Source organism: Candoia aspera, chromosome 1 (assembly GCF_035149785.1).
Source record: "Candoia aspera isolate rCanAsp1 chromosome 1, rCanAsp1.hap2, whole genome shotgun sequence".
NCBI lineage: Eukaryota > Metazoa > Chordata > Lepidosauria > Squamata > Boidae > Candoia > Candoia aspera.
In genome coordinates this window covers 194,275,381-194,296,883 of record NC_086153.1, presented here as the reverse complement: position 1 = coordinate 194,296,883, position 21,503 = coordinate 194,275,381, and the positions used below count along the sequence as shown (strand labels likewise).

The 21,503-nt window shown below is 39.4% G+C and overlaps 1 protein-coding gene across 1 annotated transcript in view; it reads right to left on the bottom strand.

Annotated features, from left to right (window-relative positions):
• LRP2 (LDL receptor related protein 2) overlaps positions 1-21,503 on the bottom strand; it is a 161,492-nt gene that overhangs the window by 61,649 nt on the left and 78,340 nt on the right. The window contains exons 24-38 of the mRNA XM_063306118.1: positions 21,314-21,430; positions 19,149-19,526; positions 15,930-16,178; positions 15,005-15,216; positions 14,429-14,613; positions 13,440-13,668; positions 12,768-12,945; positions 11,457-11,585; positions 9,096-9,262; positions 7,176-7,319; positions 6,923-7,032; positions 4,911-5,088; positions 3,889-4,102; positions 2,529-2,768; positions 180-368 (exon numbers count right to left, since the gene is read on the bottom strand). Of these exons, the coding sequence (XP_063162188.1) occupies positions 180-368; positions 2,529-2,768; positions 3,889-4,102; positions 4,911-5,088; positions 6,923-7,032; positions 7,176-7,319; positions 9,096-9,262; positions 11,457-11,585; positions 12,768-12,945; positions 13,440-13,668; positions 14,429-14,613; positions 15,005-15,216; positions 15,930-16,178; positions 19,149-19,526; positions 21,314-21,430 (2,919 nt within the window). The remainder of the gene's footprint in view (positions 1-179; positions 369-2,528; positions 2,769-3,888; positions 4,103-4,910; positions 5,089-6,922; positions 7,033-7,175; positions 7,320-9,095; positions 9,263-11,456; positions 11,586-12,767; positions 12,946-13,439; positions 13,669-14,428; positions 14,614-15,004; positions 15,217-15,929; positions 16,179-19,148; positions 19,527-21,313; positions 21,431-21,503) is intronic.

Below are 21,503 nucleotides of genomic sequence, written 5' to 3'. Positions count from 1 at the left end.
AAGGCCGAGATACTATCCATAACCTCCATTTGGTATTTGGGAGATAAATCCTATTGACCTCAGTGAAATTACACTCATAGTAAGCAGATGCTCTTAATATCACATGAAGTTCAGTTCAAGGCTTTCTGAAAGGCAAATCCCACCAACTTTTTTTTTTTTAATGCTGGAAGAGTACTGACCTGCTACCCAGTCAATGGCAATGCCACGGATTCCATTGAATCCTATCCCGCTTGTGATAACATTTCTAAAACTGGAGCCATCTGGCTTGATTTTGCGAATTGCATTCTGGGATGGAAATTGGCTGCTGAAGTCACACCAGAAAATGAAACCTGAAGGCATGTGAACATCCACATGCAATGCATTTCTCCCTGGAACATTTAGGATTAAGGAAGCATGTTGTTTATTTTTAATTTCAGCGTTTGAATAGACATATGTAGTGGTAGGACTTAGATCAAGCCCCAACCCTTTGCTTAACAACCCTTAGAATCCTCCCAAACATTGCTAAAATTTAACATGAAATCATTAGTCCCTTGATTTGGGATAACTGAAGGGATAGAAATGTGATAATTAATGCCCCATTTACTAATGGGGAACCCCCCCCCAACATTAAAAATGGGCCAATTCCAGTCCCTCCCCTCTAATCACACTGTAACTCACTGCTACAGCTCTGTGGCTCTCAACTGCCCATCCCCAAAAAATAAGACCGCAGTTGCAAAAACATTGCCCATTCTGACTTTACAATACTGGGTAAGTAACCCCCTCACTGTTAGCCTTATGTTGGGGTCTAAAATAACCCAGCAATATTTTTTATGATTGGGAACCATTTTTCAACTTGGACTGGAAAGTGAAATCCCTTTACTGTACAATCCAGTGTTGATTCACCTGAAAAGAAAGACTTTACTTCTAAGGATTGCACTATTAATCCTTTTGTTTTGTTTTTTTTCATCTGTTAGGAACTGGATGATCCATTTGAAAAAACCATTTCACGAGCTTAATTGTTTCTCTCTTTTTTTTAAGTGTTCAAATGTTCAGAAAAGACATTTAATATGTTTATTATTTCAAGGCTTTGAGGAGATGGATTCTGTTGGGATGTGAGACTGATAAAGACCAGTTCTACAAGTGCATTCATCACTTTGATGCCTATAGATGTGCTTTTGCAGGCGCTGAATCACAGAAAAGGCTTGCCTTAAGCACCATAGCTTTCAATGGAGTCAGTCAGTTCCCACATCGAGCTGTCCATTATCTTAAGTGAGCAATGAAAACTGTGTGATCCATGTACAGTATGTGTAAACTAACTTTAGAGTACAGGAGGACCACCAATTAAGGATATGGTACATGAACAAAGACATTGTACCAATTGTAGACAATTGTAAAGAAAACCAGCCATTTCTATCTAGGGTTTTCCTTTCCTAGATGATGTTAGTTGACTGATACATATTCTCAACCTGGACTGAGGTCTACAAAACAGAAAAAAAGTGATGTAAACATATGCATGGCTTTTGGTTAGCTTAATTTTTAGCTACAACCAAATTCAATGGACAAGAGATCTGATATGTAACTTAATTAAAGTAAATGCCTGGTTTCAACAGGCCCTTATGTTTCTATCAGCGAATATTTGGTTGATATACCGTATCTAGATCCTGAACCAGAAAGCCATCTTGGAAAAAGAGCAGGGAAATGTGAATTCCTGCTATGCCAGGAGCCCTGAAGAACCCAATCTTTCTGCAATGCTGGGAAAATAATGATAGGAACACACAATGCATCTGAATTTTTGATCAGATTGTAGATCCCCCTTAATTGATTATTGTGTCCAAGCAGAAAAAGTGAGGGCCCAGGCAGGAACTTCATGGGTTGTGGTAAGTTGCCTGAGTAGTCATAAAGGACTCTTCATGGAGAAGAGGAACTTGTAGTACTCTTTATCAAGACAGAGCCTCCATTTCTTATATAAGCTCTAAGCCAAGCAACTGTTTTTACAAGATCTCCCTTGACATTCTCGTTCAGATTTCTCCTGTGGCCACAGTTGCTAGGCTCATACTCACCACTCCTTCTGTTGCCCAAAAGCTGAGAAGTTCCATCCCAGTCTCATTGGCCATCAGGAATAAATACCAAAGAATTCTAGCTCAATCACATCAACACAACACAACACAAAGTAGCAGATCTTCATTGTTTCAGGCAAAAGTTTTATCAACCTTACCTCGAAATGCCAGAGATTAAATGGTCATGGGGTTCTTGTGTGGTGCTCCTATGCATTTATCACTGACCCCAATGCCTTGTGGAAAGCCAGTGTTTGCCCTTTGTCACTAGGTCCTATTCCTTTGTGGATTCCTATCTAACATTCTCAGTCGAAATGATTTTTGCCTAGATTTAAATATTTCTTCTTTGTTGTCTTGAGCTACTAGAGTACCAACCTTAGTCAAAAACACACATACACATTTTACAAGCTCTATGCAATAAATGACTCATCTCCAAGAGGTAGATTAAGATGGAAAGTTAAGAGAATGCACTTGTCTTCTCTAAAGTTTACCCACCTCTTCCTGCCAAGGGCACCATTGCTTCAGAGTGGTCAGATGTCTCTAAGCTAAATCCTTTAATTGCAGATAGCATGGAAACAATGACAAAGGAACTGTATGGAGAGCAGGTCCTATTATCAGAATTGAGCTGAAAGCCAGTAGCACAGGCACAAGAGAAGAGACCCCTAGGCAAGGGCAGACAGAGATGCTGACAAATCCCAATGTTGTTGCTGCAGCCATTTGAGGAACCAGCAGAATCTGAAGCAGGGATAGATGAAAGTTTAAGTTGAGTATTACTGGAAGGCCACAATCCTTCACAGGTGGAAGAGAAAAAGGCATATTTATAAAGGAGCAAGTCCTCACCTGGTAAAATAAATAAATGAAATACTGGGACAAACTAGTGGTGGCTAGAAAAGCTGATATGAATATGCACATTACCAATTAATGTGCCTGAATCACATCACTCACCATACAGGTAGTCCTTGCTTAACATCTGCCTGTTCAGCAACCATTCGAAGTTACAAGAGCACTGAATGAGGGGGACTTACAACGGGTCCCTGTAGTTGCTGCCATTGCAGCGTCCCCGCAGACACACGATCACAATTCGGGAGCTTGCAGTTATTACGTTGCAGCATCCCATGGTCATGCGATTGCCATTTCAGATCTTCACTGCTGGCTTCCAACAAGCAAAATCAATGGGGAAACCAGCAGGAGGTCACAAATGGTGATCATGTGACTGCAGGATGCTGCAACTGCATGGGATTCGCCTAATGATGGCAACTGGGACTGCCGAAACTGCCATCGTTGCGCCTTATGACCATGTTGCTTAGCAACAGAGTTCCTGGTCCCAATTACCACTGGTAAGCAAGGACTACCTGTAAAGAGATCCAGGAGCAACTTAGCTGTATTTATAGATTTTTTTCTCCCAGGCAGATCCACCTGGAATGTTCCCTCCCCACTTTTAGAGGCTGATGTAGTCCACCTGCCAGGGTCAGTGGGTAGACTGAATGTGGTTTGACGTGGTTATGTTTTCAGTTAAAATTTTACTGCAAATATGTTATTCTGAACACTGCATTTTATAAGTGTGCTTCACCCCCAACCCTTAATTGTAAAGAACCATGAGCTAAGCTGATTTGAGAGGATCAAGGTTTTTTTAAGAAATAAAAAAAAACACATGAAATCATGGCTACTCTAGCCCCATGCAGAGAGGTTACTCTTTTCCATGCTAGATTCCTTAAATATGAAGTGAAATTGCTCCTTCTTGGTTGTTGTATTTTTAAATACTACTTATTTTCTTAAACTAAAATACATGATCAAAACAATAAGCTTAAAATACTGAGTTTGTGAAAGAGCTTTCAAAGGCTGACTATATACTCACTGTCTCGGTAATACACCCGGAGACATTTTAATCCTACAATGTTGTCTCTCAACACCACTTTGTTTGCTCCAGTTGACTTGTCAACCCGTTCAATGACTTCATAATCCCGGTCAGTGTAGTAGAGAAAAGAACCATAGACAGCCACTCCAAATGGGTGAGAGAGGTGAACAACCAAAGTCATCCGATTCGTACCATCCACATTCCCTCGTTCAATCTAGGAGATTAACAAAAAGGAGTACTACCAATGAAAGCAAAACTGGTGCTTCATGAGTGCAAATCATAGACTCATATCTTAAAGATGGACCTCATGTTTTGACAATTATTTCTCTTTTCCCTTGCCTGCCTTGAGAAGATTGTGTCATCTCATTTCTTAAAAGAATTAGTAAATAGAAATGGAAGCAACACTAAGTTAGCACTAGGGTGATGCAATTCCTTTGAAAGGTCAGTTGGAACATACAGCACCCCTTGAAGTAGCTGCATGAGCCTGGGAAAAGCTGTGACTGCTTCAACCGTTGGAAAAAAGGGTCCTGGATATGGGATGCTGCACGTTCTGAAGCACCATTTTCAAAGGCCTTGCATGATCCTATCAGCCACACTGGGTGAAGTTTTTTTTACTTCCCTGTTTATGCATATCTGTATTTCTTCTTGATGAAGCTATTTTTCCCCACCTCTTTAGGTAATGTTATGGGAAGGGAAAGTAGATACTGTTTAATTGTACAGAGAAACAGGAAATCTGAAGTAGCTATTTGGATTTGTCTGGTTTTAACATTTAATGACTAGAAAAGTTAACTACCAGAAGGAACTCAAAAACTGCTTAGACAGCCTGCTGAGAGTAACTTGCCTGCAGCCTTTCCTATTCTGGCAATCCCACTGAGTACATTCTGAACCTGTCTAGCAGGTCCACTCTTCTCCCTAGCCATTCATCTTCTGATCATTCCTGCTTTGAGGCATGTAGCTTCTCTATATTTAAGCTGCTGTATTTTGGCAGGCAAAGATACATAAGGACACATCTGGATACATACCACTCCAGTGCTTGTGATTGGCCAGTAAAGCTTTTGTTCCTTGATATCAATGGTAATAAACTCAACGTGATCTAGATTACCCGTGAAGAGAGTTCTGATATCTGAGCCATCCATGTTTGCACTGGCAACCTTTGCTGGGATCCCACTATCTGTTCCTTGGTCTGTCCAATACAGTTTCCTGCAACACACGTTATATCAGCTATCAAAAAGCAGGTAAGGTGCTCTGTATGCAAGGTTCTTATTAATCAAAATGTGCAGGCATTGAAAGGCTTAATTCAAAGGCTGCTGTTATATACTTAAAAGTAAAACCTACTGGGAACACTAGGACTTATTTTTGGCTCTGTGTAAGCATGCATATGGTTGTGTGCACAAGCCTATACTGAGTAAGCATGCATAAATTAGCACTGTAAGAAACAGGATTCCCTTAGTCAAGTTTATATAAACCACAATGGCTGCCTTATTTTATCATACAGAGATAGGCATACAGCTAGAAGAGATCTGTGGCTGCTGCAGAGGTTAACTTTAAACCATCATTTAGGTATATTAGTGGAGAAACTCTGGATCACATGCCAGATATAGGCCATGATATCCTCATTCAATCTTCCAAGATCTTAATAGTCATCTTCCTCCTCAAAGTCCTTGGAAAAGAACAAGGGCAAAGAGGAGCCAAGTCTTGATTCACAAAGGCTCTGCTCAGCCCCTTCCTTTTTTGTTTGGGTGAACAAGAAAGCTCTGCTGACACCTGATCACTGGGAAAAGCCAAGAGTGCAATAAAGCCAGCTCAGTTGGGAACCACCATCACCAGGCACCTAGAGGGCTTTGACAGGATGAATCTGGAAGGAGCAACTTCCTCTCCCTATTGTTGCAGGAGCAGCAAACACAGCATATGTTTAGTAAAACCAATTCAGAAGCTCAGTTAGCATATGATGCAAAAATAAACATTCATCAGACCAAAATGTATCACTCATTTATTATTGGCCTAATAGAAAACTCAAGAAAGAAAATATTCCTAAATTCTGAGCATGTTGATGGTCCTAATGAAAGGCAAGAGATTATAGATTTTATACTGGAGATAAATATTAAACTATGTACAGTAAATAACGAGACGCGGTGGCGCCGCGGGTTAAACCGCTGAGCTGTCGATCGGAAGGTCGGCGGTTCGAAACCGCGCGGCGGGGTGAGCTCCCGTTGCTCGTCCCAGCTCCTGCTCACCTAGCAGTTCGAAAACATGCAAATGTGAGTAGATCAATAGGTACTGCTTCGGCGGGAAGGTAACGGCGTTCCGAGTCGTCATGCTGGCCACATGACCCGGAAGTGTCTATGACAACGCCGGCTCCAAGGCTTAGAAACGGAGATGAGCACCGCCCCCTAGAGTCGGATTCGACTGGACTTTACGTCAAGGGAAACCTTTACCTTTACCTTACAGTAAATAACTGTAAATATAAGCGTAGAAATAACCCTTACCAAATTTTTAGAGACAACTCAGAAGCCATGATAATGAAGGAATGAATGAAGGGAAAAATACACATGGCAAAAATCCAGAACACTCTTTATAGAACAAATATAGCCATGGAAGCAGTTTAAGCTCTGAAATCCCTCCTCCCTTATTTTGTTCCAGTTAAGGGAAAGAAAACTATGCCAGTCTGAAACTGGAGTAAAGAGACAGCTTGATCCTGGTTTCTTGTGAGGGATTTAAGGTTATTTTTATGGGTCCAGTGTGCTGGAGTGACATAAACCCTGCTAGCAACAGAATTATGCCCATGAAGCTATCTGCAAGTATATCGGCCCTTCGCCTGAGAAAATGACCCACCACCAATAGCAGAGCTTCTCACTAGCAAAGGAGCACCGCTACTTATCCTTTATCCTCTCCAGCTGGCAGATTTATTATTTAGAAAGCAATTATTCCCAGGTCAACAGAACCTAATTTCAGAGAATGAGTATAGGACCGGGAAGCTAAAAAATAGTATATTAGTACATTTTAAACAGCTCCAGAAACAATGCATTAAACTCACCCTCGAGCAGGATCAACAGTTAAACCCAGTGGTTTTCCAGATCCTTGAGAAGTACCATCATTGGTAATCAAAGTTTTTCGGTAGATGGTTTCACTGTGGAGCGTCAATACCTTTAGAAATCATGAGATCAGGTTACATGGAGGAGAAATGAAGGCAGGCAAATTATGCTATATGATTCTTAAACTGTTTGGTGCCTGGGGGAAGTTGTGGGATTAAATACAAATGCATGTCTCTCTGGAAGCTGAAGGCTTACCTCAATGGATTGTGTCGAAGGGTTAGTATAGTACAGGTTTCCAGATATCCAGTCTAAAGCCAGGCCCATTGGAGTACCAATAATAGCAGCTGGAGCAAATATTGTCCTATTTGTGCCATCTGACTTCACTCTATGAATTTCACCCTTAGGATAAAAAATTGGGAATATAATACCAAGATTTAGAACAAGCTAGGGAAAAAAAATCACTGCTCTTCTTTTCCTAGCATAATGGTACCACTGAACATTATGAGTTCTAAAGGAGAATATTTGGTTTTGTTAATTGAACTTGCAAGAAAACAATCAAAAGAACCTAATGAAACTCACAAAGAAGACATTGTGCAGTCCTAAGGAGATCCAGTCTATACAGACATAACATCCGTTCACTTATTCTCGAAGTAAGAATTCATAGGATTGCAGGTACAGTGTGATTTTATACTTTAGTTTTTAATCCAAAACAGAGATGGGATAGAAAAAAATATATATAACAAGAGAGGAAGGGAAGACCTTGAATGCAGCAACAAAACAGAGGGAAACCTTTGGGGTAAGATAAAACAAGTTAACTTGAGATGGTTTATGGGGGTTCTGTTTAAAAGCCATGAACTAAAATCATCCTGGATGAAGCATTTTTATTTTCAAATGCATTGGCCAATACACTGTCTTTGGTGATTCTCCAAGATCTTCTACCATTTCATTTTTACAGAATGAGATTAGGAAACTTATCTTTTCTCTGAAACTCTTTCAGAGGTATGCAACCTTGAGAGCCCACACCAATGTATTATTTCACTCATGTTTCTTCTAGCACAAGGGGAGTCAAGTTGCACCCCATGGACCACATGCAGCTTCTTGATTGAAATGCCCCTCAGTTGCAAAAATCATGCCACCAACATTCAGTAGCAAAATATCCAATTTTTGAATTATGAGTTTTAGCATTTGGGCTCATTTTAAATCTATGACTAAGTTCCCCTCCCAACTTATACATTATTTTATATCTATTTTTATGTTTATAATTTAATTTCTAGGGCCACCTACTTATCTATGACTCTGGGCACCATATAAGGACTGAAAACAAAGAAACAATACATTAAACCACAAATAAAGGACAATCATACTAGGGAGAAAAGCTTTAAATCCTGACATACATGAATACATCCTTCATAGCAGGTACATGCCCATCCCACCCCAGAGTCTAGAGAAAAAGCTAGATCTTCAAGGCTTCCTTGAAGGACAGCATCCAGACCTTGGGGAGGATGCTGTTCCACAGGGCAGGCACCATGACAGAAAATGTGCACCTCCTGGAGTCCACAAGATGGCACTACTTGATAGATGGGACCCGAAGCATGCCAACCCTGTCAGATTTCATGGATGGGAAAAACAGTTGGAGATTTTACTCCTTGAGAAAGAGGCAAGCAAGGAGTAGGACTTAGCCCAGCATTATTTAATCCATTGTTCTTTCTAATTTATTTCCTGGAACTTACTACCCTGGGATCTCTTTTATTTGAAAGATGGATTATAAATACAATCAAAAAGTCAATCAGTGTTTTTTTTAAATGCCAAGTCTATGATTTGGCAGATTTTCAGTGCAAATTATTATTAGGCCAAAGAGAGAAATTCAGACTTCAGAGGATGACAGACATTCTCACAAGACAGTGTTATTTCCCCATTTGCCAAGAACAAAAATGGTGAAGTAGCTGCACAAATACAAGTCATTTTAATGTCTTGTATCAGTAGACCCAGCTATTACCATTTACAGCAGCCTTCTTAAAGCTGATGCTCTCTAGGGACTGCAATTCCTACAATTCCCAGCAAGCTTGGCCAAAGCCAAGTTGGGGAAAACTACTTACTGTATACATTTATTACACCAAATTTGCAAAGCAGAGACCCTCCAATGAATTGCCATTCTAAATAAGCGTATGTACTCACTGGATTTTCAACCCAGTAGATCATCTGTTCTGAATCATCAAAGTCCACATCGAATCCATTCTGAACTCCCGCTATTGGGACCATGGCGTCATTGGACTTCTCCTCGGGGTTCAGAGAAATACCATAAATGATGTTATCTCTTACGGCTATAAGGAACGGCTTTTCCACTGTAAAGCAACATCACAAGCAGCAGAATTTTATTCTTACATATTTCCTACAGATAACAAAACAAAATTCTGTGGTTTGCTAAAGTCCAGATGTACTAGTTAAAAATAACAGCATGTTTTCATGATGCTTTTCCAAACACATTTAAATACATAAAAAGGTAGCTTGTACCAGATCAGATCAGTGACTAGGAACAGCTCTCTAAATAGAGATCTTCTGGCTTGTCTAACAAGGACTGAATCTGCAGCCTTCACAGGCAAAGCATGTGTTCTGTCTCTGAACTATGATCCCTCCCCTTCCCCATAATGTATCCATGTCCTTAAAATCAGTCAGTCTTCCTAACACCACTATTCAAGACGGCATGCAAGAGACGCAGACATCTTCTAACACTTCACTTGTGGTTCAGCAGTACATTCTAGACATGCAAGATTCAGAACTGGGAAGGTATATAGTATGCTGAAAGCTCCAAAAACACATGGATTTCTCTCTCTCCATTGGGCCCTTTAATTTCAGTTACAAATACAGGCTAATGCAGTGCCTATTGTTTCCACCCAGGAAACCCAGACTCAAACCAATTTTATACAATTTTATTATCCTAAATACAGAAAATATTTTCAGTTTTGCAGTGAAAATAGGAAACATAAACATACTGTATGTCAAGGTTGTCTATGGACTGAACTGTCAATGCCACAAACAGAAACAGCACTATTTGGAATTAATTCCACCACCATACCTGTTTGCAATATTAGCTCCATCAGTTAACTATGGAGACTTTAACAATACTGTTGTGATGAAAAGAAAACATGATTTTTTTAAAAAAGTGGTTTGCCAGAGGTACTGAGAGCTTCTGTAGGCTTAGTGAAATAATGTAAGGAAACCTTAAGAGTTATAAACAATCCCAGAAGGAGGTAAGTCCCCCTCCCTTCCATATCATTAATGGCAATTACAGTATTTCACAAAGCATCAGCATCACAGCATATTATTTGCATTTTCAATTTCTTCTCTATTTTTTTGCAATGCAATCCTTGAATGTTTGCTTGCAAGTAAATCCCACTGGGTCGGAACCAAAAGAGTAAGACTTTCTGTCAGAGAAAGGGAACTACTGCCTCCAAATTTCCTTCTTTCCAAGTAAGTGAGCCCAAGATTACAGTGTTCCTCTGTAATCCTGCAACCAGTTAGGATGTCTAAGTTTCAGTCCCACTGAAATCCCACAAATTTGTGGGAGCATTACAAAGAAACTGAGATGTGCTTGAGCACATACTATGAATTATAATAAGCTTTTATCACAGCACATCTTCAGAGGACATAAGATGAGGTTTGAATGACAGGCCTAGCCAGACGTTTAAAAAATCCTGTCCTAGTGAAGGAGCAGTGTGCTGGCATCTGCTTCTTCTGTTGTTGCTCTGGGTCCACCCATCACAGAACAAGCCCTTGCTTTAAATTATAATCTACATAAAATTCAGATGAAGCTCTCCATGGTTAGATAACTATACTACTGGCAAGAGGAACTAAGAGTCCCCCCATAGGGGAGAGATGGGCGGTGAATAAATTTATAAAATAAATAAATAAACTACTGGGTTTCCACATCAATCCAAAAAGGCTAAGATCTACTGCATAAAGAACATATGTACACAGAAGGTATCTGACACACAGCTACTGATTTTGCTTTGCGGTTTCACTAATTGTATAATTTTCCATTTACTCAGACTAAAATACATCTTCCATTAGCTCCAAAATTAGCACAACAACAACAAGCTTTGAAAACTGCTATAAATGTAGGATAAATTTATTCCAGTCCCATCACCATTTACTAGTGACTATATAGTAAAAAAACCAACATTCTTTCAGACAGAAATACTGACTATGGCTGTTCAATGTGTTTTTCCTTAAGAGTGCATATTATGTATTATTGGGTATATACATGTATGTTCTCTTTTTCCCCTTTGTTTTTCTTTGTAATTCTTTTTTTAAATTTTTGTCTCATCATTTCATTCCTTCCATAAAACAGTGAAATCCTCCTCCTTCATCATCATACACCCAGAAGATCTGTGATAATGACACCAGCCATCAAACTTGGGAGTGGTTTTCCCCCCTTAAATTCTGCAGAAGAGGAATAAATTAAGGAAGCATGCTTCAGCATGCTTCCCAATTATTTTTCTTCCTTTCTTTCCAAATAAAGCTCTCTTATGATCCCACCTCTCATGCAGTTCACATTATCAGGAGAGAGAGTCCATCCAGAAGGGCAGGCACAGGAATAAAACCGGGGACCCGATGAAGAAAGCAAACACAGGTGACTACAGAGAGAGCGGTCACAAAAGTTGATACCTGGGAGAAAAATTAAAGCACTCATAAACCCAAAATCATGAGAAAAAAATGAGAGAGTTTGGCAAGGTCACTGAGATGACATACTTAGCTTTGTGTACTAAGCTTGATGTTTTGTACCATGTCCAGAGAGACAGGGATGGCTCTCTTGGGACAAGAGTGGGCCTTTTAGGAGAAAGCTATTCAGATGAGTAAGATTTAGGGTCTCTTTCCTCTTTGGATCTAAACTATTTCTCTGAACTGTTGAGAATGTCTTCTTGCAAAAAAATTTAAAAAAGGTAATAGGGATGTTAGCATAGGAGTTCAGGAAAGGGTTTCCTTAGATAGACAGATGTAAAATAAAGAGTCAATATGCAAAATATAAATGTTTTGATATGTTCATAGGCCATTGAATACAACTGTTTCCTTTTTGCCTTGTCTTTTTATCCATTTAACTGATTTACCGCTTCTTGTTATTTCTTTGCTGTTTTCTGCACATATTCTTTTGGGAGGGTTTGCGGGGAGGATTATATCATTTTACAGGTGATCACACCATTTTTATACTCTGTTAAATTTTGAAATTCATATGGAAAAAAATCTGATTCTAATGACTTTAAACAAAAAGATTAGGAAGAGCAAAGCACTAGAAAAGGATTGTGTAAGCAAACTCCTGGTCCTTGAAGCATTAAGCAGCAAGGTCCTTTGGAAGACCGAAGCAGTTTCTCTGAAGGTTTTCTCCAGTTGTGTGCGCAGGTACAGATGGTTCACTTCATTTCACAATGAAGTATTGTCTACTGTGCATGTACACACGCACACAAATACACACACACAAATACACAGGGAGAGCCCCTAAAACATTCCTTTCCAGTGCTTTGCACCAATCTATTACACAAATCCTTATACTCTACACCCTGCTGTTGCAACCACCACAAAAACAAAATCTCTCACATATAGGGGAATTATTATTTTTTAATTATTTCTGCCTCCGAGAGCAATTACCATCAATGGCAGTCAGCAGCATCAACTTATCAAACAGATATTACAAACTGGGAGAAACCCAAGTGTGTTTAATATTTAAAAGAAAAAAGACACATGTTATGAAGCAGTAGAGCACTTGATTGCCATTGCAGCATGTCTGGTTGAAATGCTTTTTAACACTGAGCTGTTTACTTTTTTTGCTGTCAAAACTAGGCTGAGCAATCTTACCAGGAGGCTGTTTCACACGATGAACTGCCACAATCCCTAGAGGCTGGTGAACATTATAGATCATTACTGTTTGATTTCTCCCATGCCACTTGTTTGCTCGGATGACTCGATGGGTGTATCGGTCAGACCAATATACGAAATCCTCAAAGAGAGTGAGTGCATGAGGATGCCTCAATACCTGTTTTTAAAGAAAGACAAAAGTTTCCATTACCATTCCATATCCTTGCTATTGTTATCCTGAAGTGATACTTTATATGAAAATAAAGGTTTCTAGGCATCTTCCTAGCCTTGCTGAAATAAAACTCATGGAAAGTTTATGGCACAACAGATTGTTCACAGCATACATATCAGTTTTGCACCATTATATTTAGGCAGCAAGCTGTGGTCTTTTTTATACATGGTCCTAAATCATATCATATGATTTATAATATGATATGATTTATATAATACGATTTTGGTGCTGATTATTCACCAGCACTCAAAAGTTTGTGGTAATAAACTAGGTAAGCGGCTGGATTTATCCCAGAGGGACAAAGATTCCAGTTCTTCTCAGCCGTGAACGCCTTCTGCTTCAGCCAACAAAACATAAAAAATCAGGCATTGGATAGTAAGTATTTGAACACAATCTGGTCATCCATTTCCCCATTTTTTTAATTCACTTTTCTTTCATACCAAGTCACTTGCCACCACCTGCCGCCTGTTGTTTCCATTATAGTCACAGAAATCAATGTAGTCAAGGTAGGCATCTGCAAAGTACAGCAGTTTGTTGGGGTAGTCAATGGAGAGTCCGTTGGGCCAGTAGATCTTACTATTGACAATGGTGGTTCGTAACGAGCCATCCATACTTGCTCTTTCAATTCGGGGATTCTGACCCCAGTCTGTCCAAAACATCACATGACCGCTGCAGAAAGCAACAGGTCAATGGTTAAAGAGAGCTGCAGCAATATGCACATGCTTAACACTATCGGAACAATCTTAGAAGTATTAGAACCACCCTATTGTCAGCAACTGTACATATTTTTGGTATAATGAAAACACTGGAGTCACTCATTTTCCTAGTATGTGCTATAAATCGGGGTGCCCCAGTTCACATCTCTCCTCTGCTGCTACACAGCATTAGGCAAGCTGTTATTTCTCAGGTTTAGAACCCTATCTGCAATATGGGAATAATAATGCTGCTGCAAGCTACTGGACTAAAGAACTTGACAACAAGTAAAAAAATCTCTGCTTGTATGAGACACTGCTTTACAATGGAGTAAATGCAAGGTGGTCATGTGGTATAAATGGACATTCTGGTCCTCAAATTAGATGTGGTTCTGTAAAAATTGCTCTTATTAAGTGAGCTGTGCACAGGATTTTTGCTCAGAAGACAACTGGTGGGACCCGAATGCACCCAGATACTCCATGAAATCATGATACGCCATCAAGAGATTTGGCAAGTATCCCCACATGAATGCCCAGAATAATGTTATAATAACCCTAAAGTTTCTCTATTTCATAATTATTTGCTGTATTGTCCTCTGCAGAGGCCACTGAACAAAAATCTTTCTTACTGCATGTCACTAGAAAATACATGCCAACCATTACAAGATGATGTATGCTTAAAGCCAATGTTTGAAAATCTCCATATTACATTCAGCTTTTTTTTTTTTTTAACTTACTCAGTTCTGGGATCTAAGACTAGTCCTCTTGGGTTTGTTACATTTTCACTGATCAGGACAGTCCTGTGGCTCCCATCAAGTCTGGAGACTTCAATTGTTTCCAAGATATAGTCTGTCCAGTAAAAGTTGCGGCCTATCCAATCCACTGCAATGCTTTCTGTAACTGTGACACCACTATCAAACACCTGTCCAAAGCCATGAAAACAACCATATTGGCATCCTTGTAATCTTTTATTATTGAAAGGGAGTAAAGTTAGTTTACATTTTATAAAAGAAAAGAAGAGAACATGTATTATTTATATCCTCCTCCATGGCAAGACTAACTAAAGTGAAATTCTGTAATCTCCCTAAAGATCATCAATTCACTCTAAAACTAGTGTTTATGAACAAAATCAATGTCTTTTCAGGAAACAGGGATCTTTTACTAATCCTGTCTCCAGTGTGATGTGTCTTCACTGGCTTTCATCCTTCTACATCTATTTATTTGCAAAGGAGTATGCACGAGGACCTGGATGCACTTAGTGCTCCATAAAATTTGGGCATGCAATCAGTGTCTTAAATCAGCAAGAAACTTACTATTTTTCTGTCTGTTCCATTCTGGTAAGCACTCCAAATCTTGTCCTGGGTGGTATCAGACCAAAAGATTCTCTCAGTTGCTGAATCAAAATCAACAGCAACAATGTTCTTTCCATCTCGAATTAGGGAAAAAATGCGCTGTGCTTGAGAAGTTATGTTGTTAACGACAATTTGGTTACGGCTTGCCACCAACAAGAGAAGATTCCCAGATTCTGCAAAAACAGGAGAATAAAAACAAACCTCTAACTATCAACATCTAGAGGGCATCCCATTAAAAAAAGCCATTACACAGTATTTAAAAAGGCACAATTTCATGATGGGGTAGAGTGGGCCAAATACACAGTCTGCATGCCAATAGTCTCAGGTTTAAACCCTGGCACTTCCAAGCTGAGCTGTGAAATCTAAGGAGCTGCTGCCAATCACTGCAGACTGAGCTAGATGGATTAATAGGCTGACTCAGTCTAGGTCAGCCTCTTGTGTTCTACAAAAAGAAATACAAATGTTCTGCTCATGACCAAAATGGAGGTTATATTGTGCAAACATTCCTTTTGGTAAGCAATTGTTCTATGCCACCTGAGCAGAAAAGGCTTCAGGTCCATTGTAGGTATGATTCACCCAGAAGCAAAAACACTTTCTTACATATGACACTGATAATGTTAATTTTTAGCAGCTGGACATCTCAGCGCCTCAAATGCATCTTCAAATAATTATCTATGTTCTTTAAAATTTAATTAATCTTCATTTAATCGAATTTGTAAAGGCTACTGCAATTATAACCTGCCTTACTAATATGCTAACGCTAGTAGCCTAAACGCAAATGAATTGTGATGGACAATGTTTAATCCTCTCACTGAGTAAGAGGAGCCAGGACATGGTTATGCGTTTGTGTCTGTCTCTATCACCCTATAATTAGGATATTCCTCACCTGTTACTTTGCATGTCTTCCCATTAGATTCTAATATGTAACCTTCATCACAGTAACACCTAAATGATCCCCTTTCGTTGTGGCAGTGTTGGCTACAAAATCCAGGAGAGGCACATTCATTAATATCGTCACAGGTTTTCGAATCATTGGCAAGCTGATAGCCAAAAGGGCAAGAGCATTGAGCTCCAAAGGGGCCTTGAATGCATTCATGCGTGCAGCCGGCATTATTATCTGAGCAGGTTTCCTGGTCTGCAAATAAATGGGAGAGAGTGATAGGAACACATTGCACCTACCCTTAACCCATGGAATGAGTCTTTCAAACCACCAACTTATGGCCCCCACCACATGCAACTGCTGCCCCCATTCAAAACTGACACTATGCCCCATGTGGCCATGAAATGGGAGACTCTTTAGTAGACGGAACTAGCTATAATGGTAATAATTATAGTGGGGTTTTTTAAGGTATTTATTGCTGTTTTGACTTGTTGTAAGCCGCCCAAAGTCACTTGTAAAAGTGAGATGGGAGGCTATATAAATTAGATAAATAAATAAATAAAATAACTTTGCAGCCTTTCCCTAGAACTGTAGGGGGTGGTTTCACACTGGTGGGAACTCCCACCTCATCTTGCCTTATAGGATCCCCACCACCACTTCTTCCATGATCAAGGCAGTGCAGCATCTTGCTGTGACCCATATCCCCCCCAGTTGCCCCAAGGAGCTTCTTTGCCACTTCCCTGCACAGGGACTGCCTGTTTGCTTTCCTTTTCTATTCCTAAACAGTCATGGTGACACCAGAGGGCTGATGTTTTTGTGTCCTCCCAATGAATAGTCAAAACATGTTCAACTCTGTTTAATGCCCTTTCTCTCCTCTACCCGTGTGCAGCCAATGGACTCTATTATTGGTTTTAATAACAGCAAAAGAAAACAGATTTAAAAAAAACCCTTTCTAAATAGAGAAGGCAAATCACCCTCCCCTGGGCTGCCCATAATTGTATTTTCTAAGAATCCCTTTGGGATTGGTGTGGGACCTAACAGAGCCTGGCAAATAAAGATGCTATCTAAAGTTGACCCTTCAGTTTGCAGCATTCTGTTTTCTAATTTACTTAGAAGAAAAATAAAGTGGGCTGTGGAGCTCAACAGAAGCCATGGGAGGCATCATTGCACACCTAGGGACCCATGGACTAAGGCTTTTACAGCTTATTGCACCCTGTGGCAAAATGATCAGAGAGGCTTGTAGAGGGAGGAGGCTTCTCCTGCCACCACAGAATCAGCATAGTTTCACCAACAGCTGAGTCTAGTCAGTTTGGGGATAGAAAGCTGGTTTGAGGATTCTAAGTGACAGACTTGATTTAAGTTGTCCTTATCATACATGCAATGTTAACCGACTACTCCTTCTCTCAGGAGAAGGCAACGTTTTTACAGTCAGGGACCACATTGTTTACAGACTTTCAAAACCACAGCACTGCACAGCCCTATTCATTAATACTAGAGTGCCTTCCAAATGAAAAGAAGGTGTAGATATCCCATACACCCTCCCCTCCCTTCTCCCTCCCACAAAATATTGGGATGCTTGGGGTATGAGAACAAGCTACAGCTGGAATGAAACAACTGGTTTCCTATGTAAACATGGAAACAGTTTAAAATGTGTAGAGGCCTCTCTGGATCATAGACATGTTTTGTTCCCAGACTGATAAGGATTCAGGAGAGGGTTTAATAAATGACCATCTGCAATCTCCTTCATTATCAGCAGAGAGACACACAGATTCACTGGTTCACAGAAAGGCAATCAAAAAGAAAATAAGATTCCATCCTAACATACTTTGGAATCTATTGGCTGCCGATGGGAAATAGTTCAGTTGCTGGAATTCTTGGAAACCCATCCTAATCTTCTTAATAAATAATTGTGTTTTTAAAAAAGGAATTACTTTTGGTTTAGGGAGGTGCCAAAGAGCCTGACACATAAAGAGGATGAGTTGAGTTTTTCTTGAAAAGGTGGTTGGCTGAGTTATTGTCCATTCATTTGATCAGCGTGTATGGCTGATCAATTATTATGAGTCTTTTCCCACTTCAATAACAATCAAATAAATATTAGCCAGAGAATGGGGAAGAGAAGTACAACAATTTTCACAAGTACAACCAGCTTATATCTTGCTTGAGGGTTTCTTGGGTAGGGCGTCTGGTAGGACAAGGAAGAAACATAAAGCTCACCTAGGTGGGCTTTTGCTCTGATCTAGTAGAGTTCTTACACTCATAATATCAATTCAGAAAGAACAATCTCAATCATAGCAAGTGTCCCTATTTTTGTAAACAAGCCTTCATTTAACAAATGTAATCTGAAGCTTGGTATCAAAATGTGAATCTAATATGATTTAGTATCATACCTGGCTGAGGCTCATCTGAGAATGTGCATTGATTGATTAGAAAAAGGAAGGAAGGAAGGAAAGAAAGAAAGAAGTTAGAATTAAGTTTAAATCAACATTGTCAGTAATCAATACCAACACTACTTCTGCCACTTGCAAGTTTTGAGATTAAAATCAGGTAAAAGTTAGAAATATTAAGGAAAATATTAAAGATTGGTTTAAATTTGGTTTAAATTGAAAGCAACTACTGATTAAGTTCCAATCTTATATGATAAATGTAGCATGTTTTTAAAGATACGAATAGTAAAGTTTGAAGTGAAACTTATCAAAGTTAGCTCTAACACTGACCTAAATAAAAATCATATTCATAAAAAGCATACTCAAACATGGATGTTTACATCTGCAGCAAGTTAGCAACTTATAGGCAGCCCTGAATAGCCATTGCCTAAAAATAATGCTATTTCCAACAATATGAAAGCCATGTGCAACATTTTAGATTTCAGTATGACATAGTGATTAAGACTGTTGAGCTGAAACTGGGGAAATCTAGGTTCAAGTCCCCACTAAACTGCACAATTCATCAGTGCCTTTGGGCCAGTCCCTTTCTCTCAGCTTCACCTACTTCATGCACTTAGTGTGAGAATAAAAATGAGGGGTGACCCAATGCAAAACAATATTTTTATCATTATAATCCCAGTCTTCCTCTGAGAAGTCAAAATTGTATACAATGGATTTTTTTTTTTGCATTTTATTTTTACAATGAACTATGAGGTAAAGCTATGCGATAGTTAAGCCACTTTATTACAAGTTTTTGAAGGCCTTTTTTTTTTGTTGAACTGCACATTAAAAATGAACTTACTGCACAGGGGTGATTCATCAGCTCCGTTAGGGCAATCAGCAAGATTGTCACATACTTTGCTGAGATTTACACATACGCTGTGGCCTGGGCATTGCCACTGCCAGCTGGGGCACCGGAAAGGCTGGGTCGGACAGTCCCTCTCATCACTCATATCCCGGCAATCATTGTCACCATCACAGATCCAGGCTCGAAATATGCAGTTTCCATTATCACAGTGGAAAAGAGAAGGAGGACAGGTCCTGGGTAGACATCTGTGATGTTCATCTGAGCCATCCACACAATCCGGGTGACCATCACATTCCCAGTTAGCTGGGATACAGTAGCCATCTGACTGACACTGGAATTCATTCTGGTGGCACATTCCAGGTGGTCTTGTAGCTGGAAGTCAAATTAAGGATGTGCAGCTTTATTGTATTAGTCAACCATCCTTCATCCAAAGCAAACAAGTCAAAGGTAACCAGACAATCAAGAATAAACGTAATTCTTGATCATTAAAAATCACTAAAGTGTTACTGCTAACCAAGTAATCTTCCTGTTGACCCCACCAAGGCAAAAACCAAACAGCAAATCATGTGGTTTACCTGGAAGTGTTAACAGCAAGGTTCATTTGCACATTTAATTAAGAAAATATTATTTGTGAGAGATTCAATTTCAACAAATGGCATTGAGAAAATCCTTGTACTGGTAGAACGCTTCAAAGAACTCAAGCCTACTTTTAAATATAAAACTTCCCCAGTAATTTACTTTAGCCCAATATTCTTCTCAGCAAATTGTTCATAATGATTCAGCAGAGGACATAGGGCTGCATCCAACTGGATAAGAGTATCTGCCACTCACTGAAGATACTTTCTGATTCTTGCTCTTCCCATGTGCCTGCGCCTTAGATATGATCAAGAGGATCTTTCAACCCTTTGAAACAGATCTGGGGAGCATACAAAAGATTTCAGGAGAAAGAGGCAAACTGTAGTTTATACTTTTAATGCTTGTAGATGTGTGTGTGTGCATATGAATGCATTCTGAAATCAATTCACTACCAAAAGACTTTACAGGTAGCCCTTGTTTAACAACCATTCATTTAGTGATGGTTCAGACTTACTACAGCGCTGGAAAAAACCGACTTACAACTGGTCCTCACACTTACAACTGTCACTGCATCCGCACAGTCACGTAATCACAGTTGGGTGCTTGGCAACTGCTTCGTATTTATGACCATTGCAGAATCCCATGGTTATGTGATCATTATTTTCAACCTTCCTGGCTGGCTTCTAGCAAGCAAAATCAATGGAGAGCCACATGATTTGCTTAATGACCACATGGTTCATTTAATGCCCACAGTGATTCGCTTAACGACTTCAGCAAAAAAGGTTGTAAAATTGGGTCAGATTCACTTAATGACTGCTTCATTTAGCAACTGAGATTCCAGTCCCAATTGCGGTCATTAAGCAAGGACTACCTGTAATTACTGGCAGATAAACGAGCAGCATGCTTTGAATGGCACCTGATCATTTATTCATTTCTGATATGAATAGCTGCAATTTTTTAAAAAGAAAACACACACATGTGCAGAAGGTCATTCTTCAGAGATAGGATATTTCTGCTTGTAGAAATTAATATGGTTGTCATGTACAATCAAGAGACAGCCATAACTTTATTTGGGAAAAATGTAACCTAATACTTTTGCTACAGTTTTAAGAAAGAAATGTCTGCATATATTAAAATGCTCATATGCAGAATATGATCATTTAGTATATTGAAATAATGCTTATACTACCTATGCTTTGTAATAATTAACCTTACTCAAATATAATCTCTCCTATTGGCATTATTTTCAGTGGAGTTAATCTTTTTTTTAGACTTAGAATCTAATGCACGTGCCATTTAAACTGATGGGAAAAATTCTCATAAAGCATTATATCTGATTTATACTTGTTCCTAAAACTACACACACAATTAGTTTAGCAAAACCAAATTATGACTCAAATGTGGATTCCCAGGAGACACAGAACTATTAATCCCATGTCATGTTGTCATCAAGAAGATTGAATTTTGAGTGCATAAATACCAGGTATTTCCGAAATCTCATCTTGCCTGGAGCAGGTATTTCCGACCTTTGTTCACAAGGCTCACTTTATTAATAACTTAGAAGTTGATTTGTTTATACTTACGACAACCAGCCTCATCAGAGTGATCACTGCAGTCAAAGACACCATCACACTGGTAATAGGTCCTAATACACTGGTCTCCACTTGCACATTTAAACTCAGTAGAACTACAGTTGTAGACTACAGTAAAACAGAGAATGACCATAAGGACAAGATGTTTAAGCAAATTGCTATTAGCCATAATACAGAGTGA